At 39.5% G+C, this 15322-nt stretch overlaps 1 protein-coding gene across 8 annotated transcripts in view; it reads left to right on the top strand.

The window, feature by feature from the left end:
• Positions 1-15322, top strand: part of PPA2 (inorganic pyrophosphatase 2) — an 85240-nt gene that overhangs the window by 17014 nt on the left and 52904 nt on the right. For 4 of the 8 annotated variants that reach the window (XR_013996237.1, XM_081095805.1, XM_081095803.1 and 1 more), the window contains exons 2-5: positions 310-374; positions 3678-3722; positions 9007-9060; positions 10508-10627. Coding sequence is in view for 7 of the 8 variants with exons in the window: in XM_081095805.1 (XP_080951931.1) it covers positions 310-374; positions 3678-3722; positions 9007-9060; positions 10508-10627 (284 nt within the window). In the remaining variant the exon portion in view is untranslated. Of the gene's footprint in view, positions 1-309; positions 375-3677; positions 3735-9006; positions 9061-10507; positions 10628-15322 lie in introns of all 8 variants that reach the window. The other 4 variants (XM_081095802.1, XM_081095806.1, XM_081095804.1 and 1 more) reach the window with 2 other exon arrangements.

Genomic DNA, 15322 nt, shown 5'->3' with positions numbered 1-15322 from the left:
CTTTATAAAGACTTTTCAAAATGACATTTTTTTATTTGGGATTTTAGTCTATTTTAGACATTTTCTGCTTTGGATGTTTAAACCACAGGGATAAGTAATGATTTCAGCAACCTAAATATGGTTTATTTGGTGTATATTTCTTAATGATTATAGTGGAGCAAGTTTTAAAAGTTGAATTAAACTTTAATTGGGAGTTACAGTTAATTTTGAAAATACTTTTAAAACCTTTTTAAAGTTTAAAGTGGATAAAAGTATACTTGCTCTAAAGAATGGGCTTGTTCATTGTTTAATTGTTTGTTTTCTTTCCAGAGAATGAAGCTGGTCACTATATTTCCCCCTTTCATGATATTCCTCTGAAGGTGGAATCTAAAGAGGTATTGTTTTAACTTGTTTTGGGGAAGAAAATACGTACTTCTAGTATCACCATAAAATGCTTTTTGAAAGCATCTAGAAAGAAAAGAATGTGGTCACAAGTCAGGAAGGATATGAGTTACTACAACAGGATTGTAGCCTGCTTCCTGAATTAGAATTTGTATGAGAATAGGATTCTGTCTGGAAGACTTAGGGAGAAAGAAATGGTAGTGGGCACTAAAGCGTAGAATCTGGTAGTAAATAAAGACTTAAGGTTAAGAATTTAAGAGGTTAACAACAGGCTTATTTTTAATAATAATAAAATAATTAACGTTTGTGGATTTTTTTTCTATTTGCTGGCCACCATGTGAACATATGCCATTTTATTTAATCCTTATGAGTTACTTTTATCTCCAAGGACATGGAAGCTGAAGGCATTTCACTGACTTATCTAAGATCAAACAGCTGGTTAAGTTCGCCTGCATTATCTCAATAGGCAAGGATTACTATTACTCTTATGTTGTTGCTGATGACTGATCATAGCCTTGCCCATGATCAGAAATCTAGTCTGTTGTGGAGGTGGAGTTTTGAACTAGCAATTCTGATCATAAAGCTCATGGTCTTGAACCACTCTACGAAGCAGATGCTGGAAAGATAAAGTTGGAAGATGGTAATCTTTGACTAGCTCTTCTCCTGGAACCTAAAATTACTTGACAGATATGAGCAAGGAAAGAATGTAAGTCAAGTAGGCATGGGAGACCTGCTGCTGAAGGTGGCGCTGAGAGCTGAGAATGGTTCAGAATCATGGGAGCATTCGCCTAGCTGGCAAGATGGCATAACTGGTAGCGAATGTTAGTTACCCTCACTGAGTTGGAAATTCTTTCCTTAAAATGCCAGTAGTTAATTGGTTTATTTCATTACCAAATGTAGTGAGCGGCACGGTTCTTAAGTAAATAAGCAGGACTGCATTCCAGGTCCAGGTCATATGGGGCTGGTTGATGGGGTTGGGCTTTTTAGATCAGTGTAGGGCAGAGGCCAGTGAAGTGGGTAGCTGCTTCCAATGCAAGAGTGGTTTGACTGTCTTGGTGTTACCTTGGAGGCCGAATATAAGGCATCATACTAAGGTTCTGGAAGGCTGAAGTAGGATTTGTGCTGCCTTTAGCCCTTCAGAGGACTGGGCTGTCAACAACGATGGCAGGAAGGAGAACAGCGGTGAGCATGTACTGGGTGCTCATTGTGCTTTGCAGAGCATTGTGCTCAGTGCTTGCCTTGCAGTACCTCGGTGGGCGAGGGCTGCTGTTACCCTGATGTTGTTAATGAGGGTAAGTGCCTTGCCCTGGTCAGAAATCTAGTCTGTTGTGGAGGTGGGGTTTGCACTTCGGCGCCCTAACCCATAACTTGTACTCTTAACTGCTCTTGTGCAATCCTTTCAGCTCATTACTTCTAAGAAGTGTTCAGTTACAGAACAAAGGGTCATATAATCGGAGAGAGAAAGAAACCGAAGAGAGAGCAGAAAGAACTTCATTTTACTGTGTGTATCCCTATGTGTAAGGGTGTGTGTGTCCATCCATATGTTTGGTTTTGTTTGGGACAGTGAACTATCCAACCTAAATATCTTGTGTTTCCCAACACCTCTCCTTCCTTTTGGCCACAAGTGCATGTGTTCACTTATTCATTTGTTCATTAATTTAATCCAGCGATTTCCAACCTTTTTCATTTTATGGCACATACAGACTCATTAAAATTCTGTGGCACACCAAAAAATATATTTTGTCTATCTGAAAAAAACGGTGTAATTTTGATTGATTTACAATAATAATAATAATTTCCTACATTTTTTGCTCCAAAGTGACTTTTTAAAAAATCAGGTGCCTATACTTGTATAGAAGGGTTTCTGGTACCAAGAACTAACCAATCAAATGCAACCTTATTATGTGATATGACCAATAAGATACAGCTCTATTATATATCACATAATATATATGATATATATATTATATATATATGTATGTATGTGTGTGTGTATATATATATATAATATATATATATATAATAGATTCAACACAGGGCATTCACACCGGATGGTGTTGTGTTGGCTGTTGTCATTTTTTTAAATTTGACAATCTAAGGGAAAAGAAGTCAGTGCCCTTGATTAAATAGTCAAGTATTGCATGTTTTAAAAATTCTTGCAGCACACAGGTTTAAAATTGCTGTTTTAATCATTCAATAATCATTGCATAAGCCAGCCAGTATTCCAGGCACTAGGATTGCAGTGGTGAATAATATAGTTATAGCTCCTACTCAGTTGGAGAAGACAGACAACCAGAAAACAAACGTGTCAGTCAGATAGTGTTAAGTGCTGTTAAACTAGGACAGGGTAATGAAAGAAGGAGTGACTGGGAGGATGCTGCTTACTGTACCATGACAACATCTGTGTAGCTAACAAAAATAATAACAACATTGGGAAACATGTGGTAGGTAGGGTAGAGGTATGGAAGAAAGAGTGGACTAGAAATTAGCAGGCATAATATTCTGCCTAAGGAGGATGGGTTTTGGGGAATATGAAAATTAGGATAGGGCAGGGCAAAATGTAACAAGATATGCTAGTGAATTCTGGGCATGTGGAGACTGGTACGCGCAGTGGTTGTATAAATAGGCTTTCCCCGCTCTCGGCTGTAATGATTAGTTGGAACTGTTGCACCTTGTACTTTGGGATGTGGTATTTTAGGAATAGTAATAATGTTTCAGAGCAAACTTGGACTAATCATTTTTCTGTTTGTTTTGTTTCATTCATTCCTCATTTTGGTGTAAAAGTTACATATAATGTGTGTGAGCATTTCTGAATGGCAGTTTTTCTTCCCAACCCAGCATATACTCTGTTTTAATTTAAAAGTGCATGGTGGTGGCACAGTAATCGCACCTTGGTGGGATTTCCAGGCAGGAGGTGCAGTTGAGTTCTTTCATGGCTTGTTAGCCATGTTCCCTGGAGTTTCATTTCAATAATGAAATGACTGTTTTAAGTGCAATCACTGGAAACTGCCAGTCTTTCCTTAAAGACTGAATGGAGCCTTTGCTTATTTTATAAAATCTAGGAGAATATACATGAAAGAAATTTAACTTTTCTGATGATTCATTTTATGAAACACTTTGATGCCCCATGCACTTGGGGGTGCAAATACTAAGCCTTTGGTGGGTTCTCTGTTTCATCAGGTTTCTGCACAGCATCTAGTGGGACGTTTATGCAACAGGCATATTTTCATGGCTTTGCAGTGCAGCTGTATTTTCATGACATGTTACAATCATAAATACCATCTTTTCTTTTCTAGGAAAATGGCATTCCTACAAAGAGAGCACGGAATGATGAATCTGAGGTATACCTAAAGGTGTCTGTTTTTGTGAATCATTGATACTGTCTGTTAAAGACCTTGATGACAGTTTGCATTTGTAAAGTGCTTCTGAATTTTCCTCTGAAAGACTTTCTTGTGCAGTCTGATGTTTTTCTTCTTCTGGTATCACTTTAAGACACAAGTGATGCTATTACTATTTCACTTTTTTTTTCTTGTAGTAAAATATACGAAACAAAATTTACCATTTTATTAATTGCACACTTTTTTACATGTATCTTAAAGTATTCAGTCATCATCTTTTTATTGCAAGGGATAATATGTTTTGACAGCTATTTTAGAATCCAGAAACAAGTCTTTTGGAGGTAAAGAAAAAGATAGTTTTACCAACTGATATGCTAAAATTTCTTGACTTAGGACCAGAACATTTGATTGATGTCTGTCATCCCATCTCTTGCTCTTGGCCAATGCCTTTTTATCTCGCTGACACCAGATGGCTTTTCTGCCACCTTCCTCTGCTTTCCTTTTCCTTCCTAACCTTGTTTTCATCCCTTCTCTTCTCTAAGCGAAACTAGGACCCCATACTTTGCATCTGCTTCCAAACATGGCCGTGGGGCTGTTTACTTTGTACGCCTTTGTCTGTCATCAGTCTTGTACTTTCCTAACCTGGAAAATGGTAAATGGTCCTTAAGCCATCTACAATGGAACCATGCAGGGCACTTCTTAACATTTTAGATTCCTGGTCCCATTCCCATCAGAATCTCTGCTTGATGGGAACTGGTTAGTCTGCATGTTTAAACTAGTGTTCCAGGGTATCCTGTACACCCTGAAGTTTGAGAACCACTGCCCTACATGCTGGGTAAAAAGTCATTCAGGGCCTCAGACTTTATAGGTTCCTAGAGACTTTAAGTGTGTTAACCTGGAAACAGTTGTTTCAGTGGAAAAAAATGAATTCTTTTGAGTTCATACAGCTGACTTAAAATTTCATATTTAGAACATGGTTTCTATCAGAGACTGCATGACTTGAACTTTTTATTTTTAAAAATTCTCTTCCATTTCCCTCATCCACCACCCCTGGCAACCACTTTTCTATGCTCTGTTTCTCCGAGCTTGACCCTTTTGAAGATTCCACACGTAAGTGATGCCATGCAGAATTTGCCTTTCTCTGGCTTATCCAGAAAACTTAATGCCCTGAAGGTCCATCCATGTTATGGTAAATGGCAGGATTCCCTTGATATTTCTTGTCTTTTTTATAACGGCCATTCTAAAAGGAGCAAAGTGATATCTCATTGTGGCTTTGATTTGCATTTCTGTGATGACTAGAGATGTAGAACACCTTTTCATGTACCTGCTGGCCATCTGTATGTCTACTTTAGAAAACTGTCTATTGTTCAGTTCTTCTGGCCATTTTTAATTGGGATTTTTTGCTGCTTCTTTTTTTTTTTTTTTTTTTTGCTCTTGTATGAGTTTATATATTTTGGTTATTAGCCCCTTATCAGATTTATGACTTGCAGATATCTTTGCCCATTCCCTAGGTTTTTATTTCTTATTTTATTTTGTTGATGGTTTCTTTTGCTATGCAGAAATTTTTGTTTGTTCTTTTAATCCTCACACTCAAGGTTATGTTTTTATAGCTTTTAGAAAAAGAGGAAGGGGAGAGAGAGAGAGAGATAGAGAGAGAGAGAGAGAGAGAGAGAGAGAGATAGAGAGAGATTGACAGATAGATTGATTGAGATTTATCAGTTGCCCCCGAACCTGCAACCTAGGTATATTCTCCAACTAGGTATCGAACCCAAAACCTTTTTGGTGTAAGGGATGATGTTCCAACCAACTGACCACGGGGCCAGGGCAGCTGTGCGGAAATTTTCTAGTTTGATGTAGTCTCATTGTTTATTTTTGCTTTTGTTGCCTTTGTTTTTAGTGTGAAATCCAAAGACTATTTGATATTTTAAGTTAGTAAAAGGAAAAAGGGTGATTTCTTCCCTTATACATATAAAATTTACTGACTGCTTTTTCATGTTATTAGTTTTCTTTCTGATTTCTACAATAAACATAGGAGGGAAATGGAGAGTTAGAAAAGAACTGAGGGGAAGGTAAATGTCTCTGGTTCATACTCAACTTTCTGATTTAAAATGTGCCCTCCTGTATCGTTGTGGTTGTCTGATAAATTTCAGCAGACCATTGTGGCTTTATAATTAACACTATTGTTAGGATAACCAGAGTAACATGGGCTTTAAAAAATTATAGGTCATACACATTTTAGCTGGAGAGAAGAAAAGAGGACTGGTAATACGCTCTTAGTGAACAGGAACAAATGGTGAGGGGAGTGTGGTTTGCAGGCTGAAAATTCAAACCTCATCTACTGTTCTTTTAGCCTAATTCAAGTCTCTGTGAGTGGTTTTGGTAGATATCATTGTGTAAAACAATTGTCACCTGCTCAGTCTTCTCTGCCACCTCTGAGTACGCATCTGCATGCGCCTGGTCTCTTAGAGCCAGGCTTTCAGGGATGAATAAATTATGTGAACATCTGCCATTTATTTTTTACAGCTACTTCAGACATATTTAAACAGGTGCTGGGTACCTCATGAAAGAGCATGCGAAATAAAACCTAACAGTGGGACTGTGTACCAGGTTGCTAGGATAGGTCTGAGACATGCTCACAAGGAGCAGTTGTTGAGAATTCATTCTCGGCTTTGTTCTTTAGCTCACTAAGAGTACATGGCTTTGTCATTGGTAAACTTTAGCCTTATCTAGAAAAACATAAAAGCCATCAGTACTTTGTGGTTCAATTTATACCTATATTTAATTGTGTAAATGACATTTTTTGAATTAATACCATTTATGTTTCACTAAGAAAGCCCCAGATATTGTTTATCAGCTCTTTAAACCAGAGGTTCTCAACTCTGCTGCATATTAAAATTGCTTGGACAGCTTTAAAAAATAGGCAGTACCCTGGCTGTTCCTCCTGCCTCCTCTCAAAAAAAGATAATTGAGAGGAGGGGCTCTTTCCTAATTGGCTAAAGTTCTCCAGATGATTTTCCTGTTTGGCATGATTGGGAATAGATCTGTTTAATCACTGTTTCTTAAATGATCTATTGAATGACTAGATTTTGTTGTTGTTATTTCTGGTCTGTTATGAGCTGACTAGAGGCCCGGTGCATTTAAATTTGTGCACTTGGGGAGGGGTCCCTCAGCTTGGTCTGCACTTTCTCGCAGTCCAGGACCCCTCAGGGGATGTCCACCTGCTGCTGTAGAGGCCGGAGAGGCTCCTGCCACCGCCACTGTGCTCGCAGCCATCAGCCCGCTGCATTGAGCGTCTGTCCTCTGGTGGTCAGTGTGTGTAGGGTGAATTTGCATATTATCCTTTTATTATATAGGATACTTTAAAAAAAGCCATCAAAGTGAATTATTAGGAAAGTATAATTCAGGTTTCAAATTGATATTTTTAGGTTCAGTAGACATAAAAATTGCTATAAATGATTCTAAATGAATTAATAACAATCAGCTTGCAGATTAGTCCTGGTCCATGACCACACTTGGGGTAGTACTGATTTAAACCATTGCTTTGCTGGGATAAGTTATTAGTTATTGATATCAAAATGGCATGAACCTTAAGACTTCCTCTTTGTAACTCTAAAACTGTGGACAATTATACCCTTATGTTCCTAGTTACTGTAGGAAATAGTTTTTACTCACCATTGACCCAGGGTCTCCTTTGTTTTAAGCACTCTGCAAAGTTCAAAAATGGTAAGAAATAATGGTCCTTTTGTAAGTTTAGGAAACCAAAGATCATGAGATAGAAAAGTGTTTCTCTTTGTAAGCTTTATAACTACCTGCCGATGTCCTTAATTTTACACAATGATCATAATTTGAGTTTAAATATTGTTTTATAATTTTCAAAATATTTTACTTTATAATTTTCTGTGTATTTTCATTTAAATTATATGATTGATCTTCATACCAACCTTGTGTAGTGAGTAGGACAATGATTATCACACGTACTTTACAGATTGGAAAAGTGAGACATTCAGCTTACATGGTGGACCTCGTCTCTATTTTAGTTTGAAAATAAAAATTAAAATAAGTTTCCTGACTTCATTATGGTTCTGTCACTATAATGCTAAGGTATCTTCAGAAATGTGCTAGGGTCCAGCCCCAGCAGGTCCAGGGGTCCCCAAAGGTGTGAACGGAGTCGGCGAAGAAGGAATGGCATGGAAACAGCGTTCAGTTGATCAGCAGCCTAGCCAAGATCTCTAGCCAAGTTCTGGTCAGGATCTCCAGCGAAGTTCTGGTTAGGATCTCCAGCCAGGTTCTGTGTCTGTGTTCTCTTGCTAGGTTCTCCAGGTTCTCCAGCCAGGTTCTGTAGCCATGTTTCCTCGCTAGGTTCTCCAGCCAGGTTCTGTCCAGGTTCTCCAGCCAGGTTCAGTCACCCAGGTTCTAGTCAGGTTCTCTTGCCATGTTCTATCCAGGTTCTGTAGCCAGGTTCTGTCTCTAGGTTGTTCAGCCAGGTTCTCTCGCTAGGTTCTGTCTCTAGGTTCTGTGGCCAGTTTCTGTCCAGGATCTTTTGCCATGTTCTCTCGCTAGGTTCTGTCTCTAGGTTCTGTCTCCAGTTTCTGTCCAGGATCTTTTGCCATGTTCTCTCCAGCGAAGTTCTTCTGTCTCTAGGTTCTGTGTAGGTTCTGTGTCAAGTTTCTGTCTCCTGTTGTCTTGTTACATCTGTATTTATACCAGTTGATTCCAATCCTATCAATCTCTATTCCAAAGGTTAGGGCGTTTCTTATCTCCATTCCAGGGAGTAAAGATTATGTAGCTTAAGCGTGATTGTTCGTAGTTAAAGTGATTAATTACCCGCCTGGCACTTAGTTAAGGGGTTTTATTTCCTCCCTAACTTTAGGAGAAAATCCCTACCTGGGGAAACAACCTTTCTCAAAGAGGTGACCTTGGTTAAAACACATAGTGCCATGAAGGTGAGCAAACATATTAAGAACAGTATGCCATATATGCCAGGTCCCTTGAAACAGCAAGGATGGACCGGCTCCCGGCAGAAATGTAGCAACTCCCAACATTGTGTAATAGTAGTCAAGTGACATAATGGCTTAAATTCTGCTGTGTTTTAGACAACTTCTCTAATTGTTTAGAGGAAATTTAAGACATAGGCAGACATATGATGCAGACTCTAAACATTTGTGTGTGTGTGGCGGGGGGGAGTAGGGGGTGGGGGGGAACTAAAACATTCTCCTACAGGAAATAAGTGAAAAAATAAAGGATAGGTTAAAAAACTAAATTTTCTTTTTTTTTTTTTTAACTGCAGAATTTGTTTAATATGGTTGTTGAAGTACCTCGGTGGACAAATGCTAAAATGGAGGTATGGATATAGTCTATTACTATCAAATGGTTAGTTATTTAAGCCTTCTTCTACGACTTTGGATTTGATGGCAGGTATGATTTCAAGTATTTAAATTAAGGATTGTTATGCACATGTATAATTTTCAGAATTTTTATTTGGAGAATTGTCAGTAATTTTACTAGGTCCTGGTAGTATTTTTTTTTTTTTTTTGGCTAATATTTTGTTGTCAATCCTCACCTGAGGATATTTTTTCCATTGGTTTTTAGAGAATGGAAGGGAAGGAGGGAGGGAGAGAGAGCAAAACATCAGTGTGAGAGAGACACATCGATGGGTTGCCTCATGCACAAACCCTGACCGGGGCTGGGTATCAAACCTGGAACACAGGTATGTGCCCTTGACTGAAGTGCAAGGGCTGACACTCTAATCACTGAACCATGCTGGTCAGGGCTTAGCTAATCCTATATAATATAAGGCTAATATGCAAGTCAACCAAATGGTGGAACAACCAGTTGCTATGACGTGCACTGACCACCAGGGGGAAGACACTCAATGCAAGAGCTGCCCCCTGGTGGTCAGTGTGCTCCCACAGGGGGAGTGCCACTCAGCTAGAAGCCAGGCTTATGGCTAGCAAGAGCAGCAGTGGTGGTGGGAGCCTCTCTGGCCTCCGCAGCAGTGCTAAGGATGTCTGACTGCCAGCTTAGGCCTGCTCCCTGTGGGGTGCAGGCCTAGGCTGTCAGTCAGACATCCCCTGAGGGCTCCTGGACTGTGAGAGGGTGCAGGCCGGGCTGAGGGACCCCGCCCCTCCCACCACCCTGAGTGCATGAATTTTCATGCACCAGGCCTCTAGTATTTTAATAGAAAAAAGTTGGTCTTGTTTCAACTATACTGTTTCATCGTTCTGGCTACTCTCTACTTGAGGATATAGGATCAAGACTCTGTGAGATTCTACCTAATTTAAGCAGTGTTTATTTATTCAAACATGGCTTCAGTTATTATTGTTTACTTTATAAGATAGGTTTTTGTGAGTGTGTGTGTGTGTGTGTGTGTGTTGCGTGGCAATTTGGATATGTGTTGATAGAAAGGTAACTTGGAAATGAAATCACTTCGTGAAAACCTGTGAGTTAACTTTATTATAAGATTGATGGTAACGAGCTTGAGATCAGTAACAAAAAGCAAGTTGATTAATTTTTATCCTCTTACTATTTCAATCATTTGTGTTAGATATAATGAGTGCCTAAATAATAGAGTGCCTTAGTATATAATCTGCTATTTCCTTTCCAGATGGTTTTTCTTACACAGTACTCTAAATTAGAAATAAGAGCTAGCTTAATTTATTTTAAAGTATCTTTGATCAGTAAATTGGAATATGAGTATTTAGTCTTATAGCAGATCTTAAAAATACTATTTAAAGATAGGACTAATCATTTCTCATCCTCCTACCCTCTTTTGTTCATGATCTGCTTAGATTGCCACACAGGAGCCATTGAATCCCATTAAACAAGACGTAAAGGATGGCAAGCTACGTTATGTGGCGAATATTTTTCCTCATAAGGGTTATATATGGAATTATGGTGCCCTCCCTCAGGTAACATTTTTGTTATAATGGTAAAACTTTTCTGTCTTCTGAAAAAATTACCTTGTAAATCCTGTGAACTACTTGAATTTAAATTGATTCTGAGGACATGTCAGTTTGAGAGATTTGTAAATTTAAAATTTTTTAATGTTGAGTTTTATTGTATCAATAAATTTTTTTCAAACTTTAGTCTGTACTGTAGCTCTTGGAGTTAGGCTTATAAAACACTCACATTTGGCATTTTGAACACTTTTTTTTTCCTGGGCTTGGCTATTAAGGTTCAGTGAAAAATGTTTTTCTGCTTTATCTGTCGTCATTTTTTTGAATATGACAAACAATGCATTTATATATTCACATGGTAGCATGAATTTCATTTTTTAAACTTTAACAGATGAATTTTTAAGGAATTAACTTTTTTCAGAACTCATGGTGAATTGAGTTAGATGACTTAATTATTCATTATTATGAATTTCTAACTGTTCAGTGGAAAGCGGTAAAAGCAAGGGCTAAAAAATGGTAAAATAGCATTCCTGTTAGAGAATGACACTTTGTTTTTCATTCTTTCTTATTCTTTTTGTTTTCTTCTTCTGTTTCTCACTTCTAGGAAGTGGTGACTTTTCTAGATGATTTGGTGAATAAAATTCAGAATATGCAAAATCAAAAGGCTGAGTTTTGGTGACATAGAGAGGCATCTGCCTTTATGTTTATAAAAGCCATTAGACCATTCATCTATCTGGATGTTCATTTTGTATTTTCATTTTTTTAATTAATTTTAATATTTTGCATGAAGTTCCAAAATGCTTTTGGGGAAGTTTCTGAGGAAAGGAGTCTTACTTTATCCAACTCAGAAACACAGCTGCCTGTATAGAATAAACATTCACAGGAAAAGAAAAGAGAAAATAGTTTTCTAAGGAGTCAGGCTGCCTTTGATGCAGTTAGACCACCCACGTGGAAAGGTTCTTTGTTAAATAGGCACTTTTAAAATGATCTGCTCAGAATGAGAATGTCTGTTGAAACCATGAAGATAGCTTTTGTGCACACCAGGTGCCTAAATAGACATTTTGTTTGACCTGGTGAAAAGATAAAAAATAAATAAATAGCCGAAACCGGTTTGGCTCAGTGGATAGAGCGTCGGCCTGCGGACCGAAAGGTCCCGGGTTCGATTCCGGTCAAGGGCATGTACCTGGGTTGCGGGCACATCCCCAGTGGGGGATGTGCAGGAGGCAGCTGATCGATGTTTCTCTCTCATCGATGTTTCTAACTATCTATCTCTCTCCCTTCCTCTCTGTAAAAAAATCAATAAAATATATTTAAAAAAAAAATAAATAAAAATAAATAAATAAATAAATAAATAGCCGAAACCGGTTTGGCTCAGTGGATAGAGCGTCGGCTTGCGGACTGAAAGGTCCCAGGTTCGATTCCGGTCAAGGGCACATGTAGGAGATGTGTAGGAGGCAACTGATCGATGTTTCTCTCTCATCGATGTTTCTGACTCTCTGTCTTTCTCCCTTCCTCTCTGTAAAAAATCAATAAAATATATTTAAAAAATAAATAAATAAATAAATAAATAAATAAATAAGTAAAATAATTGTTAAGCTTAGGGGATACTTTCTGCATCATAAGTGACCAAAGAATATGGGTTTTGGGGTCAGATTGCCATTTATTAGTAATGTAGCCTTAGGCAAGTATTGTCTTTCTTTGCTCACTTTCTTCATCTATAAATTAGAGATGATAAAGTACTGCAAGTGGTTGTGTTGGGGTTTAATGAGTTATTGCAGATTCATCTTAGAATAGTGCCTAATGGGTAGTAATCACATTATTATTACTACTGTTATCTTTATTATTATATGGTCTTTTTTCTAAAGGGATTTATAGTCTCATGGGGGTGATTGACAGCTAAACCAGTAGTTACAGTGGAGCGTAGTAGGTGCTACAAATTATTTCTAAGCTTTTGTAGTTTACCTAAGGCCTGATGAATTTTTGTGCTTCTCTGCATGTGTTTGAAGTCTCGAGATGCTCTTATTTGTTTTATATTAGTCTGTTAGGTACAGTGATTCCTATTTATGTACAACAGAATTGGGCTGCAGCAGCCTCTGAATGCCCCTGCCTTCACCGTTGCCTACCAACATTTCACGCTCCACCAGCATCCAAATATAGCATTTTTAAAACATAAATTTGCTAATGTTTTATTTATATGAGAACCGTTTAATGGTTTCCTATTCAAAGGATATACAAGAACATTCTTAACATGGCCCCCCAACCCTGCATAATTTGGCCCCTGCTTCTCCAGCCTCATTTTGCAACACTTGTCCTTCCTCACTTCCAGTCCTTTGCCATCTTCTTCAGTGTTCCTCATTTCTCTTGCCATTTCCACAGCAGGCCTTTACAGAGCTTCTCCTTCATTCAGGACATAGTTTTTAGTGCCTGATGTTTGCCAGGCCATGTTCTAAGTATTAGAGGTAAAGTAGTGATAAAAGTGACACAAATTCTCTGAGGCTTTTATCCTGGGCAGAGACAGACAAAAAACTAATATTAAAATATATAATACATCAGATGGTGGTGTGTTGGAGAAAAATAAAAGTAGGAAATGGGGCTAGGGTGTGTTGGGATTGTTGCAGTTTAGGCAGGGAGAAGGCTCAGTGAGAAGGTGTTGTTTGAGTGAGGACCTAAGGGAGGTGAGGGAACAGGTAGTAAGGCTGTCTAGAGCTGTGGTCGGCAAACTGGGGCTTGCAGGCCACATGTGGCTCTTTGACCCCTTCAGTGTGGCTCTTCCACAAAATACCACGTGCGGGCGCACACGCGCACGTACAGTGCGATTGAAACTTCGTGGCCCATGCGCAGAAGTAGGTATTTTGTGAAAGAGCCACACTAAAGGGGCCAAAGAGCCGCATGTGGCTCGTGAGCCATGGTTTGCCGAGCCGCAGTTTGCCGGCCACTGGACTCTAGAAAATTCAGCAAGAAATGCAAGTATAAAGGCCCAGGGGGAAGTAGGCCTAATTTGTTTGAGAAACAGAAAGGAGGCCACTGTGGCTAGGATGGAAGTGAGCAAAAGGAAATAGACCTGTATTATCTCTGCCCTTTTTTTTAAATTACTGGTGCTTTTATTTTATATTCAGGTAGGATTGGTTAATAACATTATAAAAGTTTAGGTGTACAAATTTAAAATTTGATATTTGTATGTACTATAGTGTGGCCAAAAGTCTAGTTTCTATCTGTTACTATACATTTGACCCCCTATAACCATTTCACCCTCCCTCCACCCCTCTTCCCATCTGGTAACTACAAGGAGATACCACCTCACACCTGTTAGAATGGCTATTATCAAAAAAGGACTGATAACAAGTGCTGGAGAGGGAGGGTGTGGAGAAAAGGGAACTCTTGTACACTGTCGGTGCAGCCACTATGGAAATCACTATGGAGGTTCCTCAGAAAAATTGAGACTAGAACTACTCTATGATCCAGTCAGTCTTCTTCTGGGTAATTATCCCAAGAATATGAAAATACTAATTTGAAGAGATACATGCACTCCTATGTTTGTTGCAGCACTATTTACGGTAGCCAAGATATGGAAGCAATCTAAGTGTCCATTGAGGTATGAATGTATTAAAAAGTGGTATATATATATGTGCGTGTGTGTGTGTGTGTGTGTGTATATACACACACACAATTGAAAAATACTTAGTCATAAAAAATGAAATGTGGCAATTTGGAACAATATCTTGAAGGTACTATGCTAAGTGAAATACCTCAGAAAGAAAAGGATAAAAACTATGATTTCACTCATGTGAATTACAATACAAGAAATCCTATCTAATAATAGACAAAGATGGTAATTGACCATACCTTCGCTACGCCTCCCATTGGCTAATCAGCACAATATGCAAATTAGCCACCAACAAAGATGGCGGCTAATTTGCATACTACAGGCAGGATGGGACAGCATGCGCCACCATCCAGGGCAAGCCAGCCCTGGAAGACCCAGAAGCCAGGCTGCCTCACTGCCCCGGACCCGATCTGGCCCCGGGCGCCGAGGCCGCCTGGCCCCGGGAGACCCAGAAGCCGGGCAACGTGAGCTCAGCATCCGGCTTGGCTGTGTGGAGGGAGGGAAGAGGAGGAGCCTCAGGCTGGAATCTGCTGTGAGGAAAGCTCTCTGGGCTCACAGAGTCCCCCTCCAGTGATGCCCAGCGTCTGCGCCCCAGCTGGTGGAGGGAGGGAAGGGGAGGGGCCTTGGGCTGGAGTCTGCAGCAAGGAACGCTGGGCTTATAGCAACTCGAGCCCAGTGCTTGCACTCTGGCCGGGCAGAGGAAAGGGAGGGCAGGGGCTTTGGGCCAGAGTCCACGGTGAGAACGTTGTGCTCACTGTGACGCAAGGCAGTGTCCACGCCGAAGGAAGGGAGGGGAGGGGCCTCGGGCCAGAGTCCCTGGTGAGGGATGCTCGCATCATTGCAGGCCCGGCTATGAGCTGCCCCCCACCCCCCTGCACGAATTTCATGCATCGGGCCTCTAGTAAACAAGTAAATGAACAAACAAACCTAAAACAAACTGCCATTTTTAACCAGAGATTTTTGCTATCTTTTTAAACTCAAACTGATCTTGTAGTGTGTGTGTGTGTGTGTGTGTGTGTGTATGAATGTGTGTGTTAGTCTTCAGCAAAAGAATATACTACAGATTGCATAGAAGTTATTTACCAAAAACAACCCCCCCAAAA

This window comes from Myotis nattereri (assembly GCF_964212035.1).
Source record: "Myotis nattereri genome assembly, chromosome: 1".
In the NCBI taxonomy this organism is placed as follows: domain Eukaryota; kingdom Metazoa; phylum Chordata; class Mammalia; order Chiroptera; family Vespertilionidae; genus Myotis; species Myotis nattereri.
This window is presented reverse-complemented; position numbering and strand designations above follow the sequence as displayed.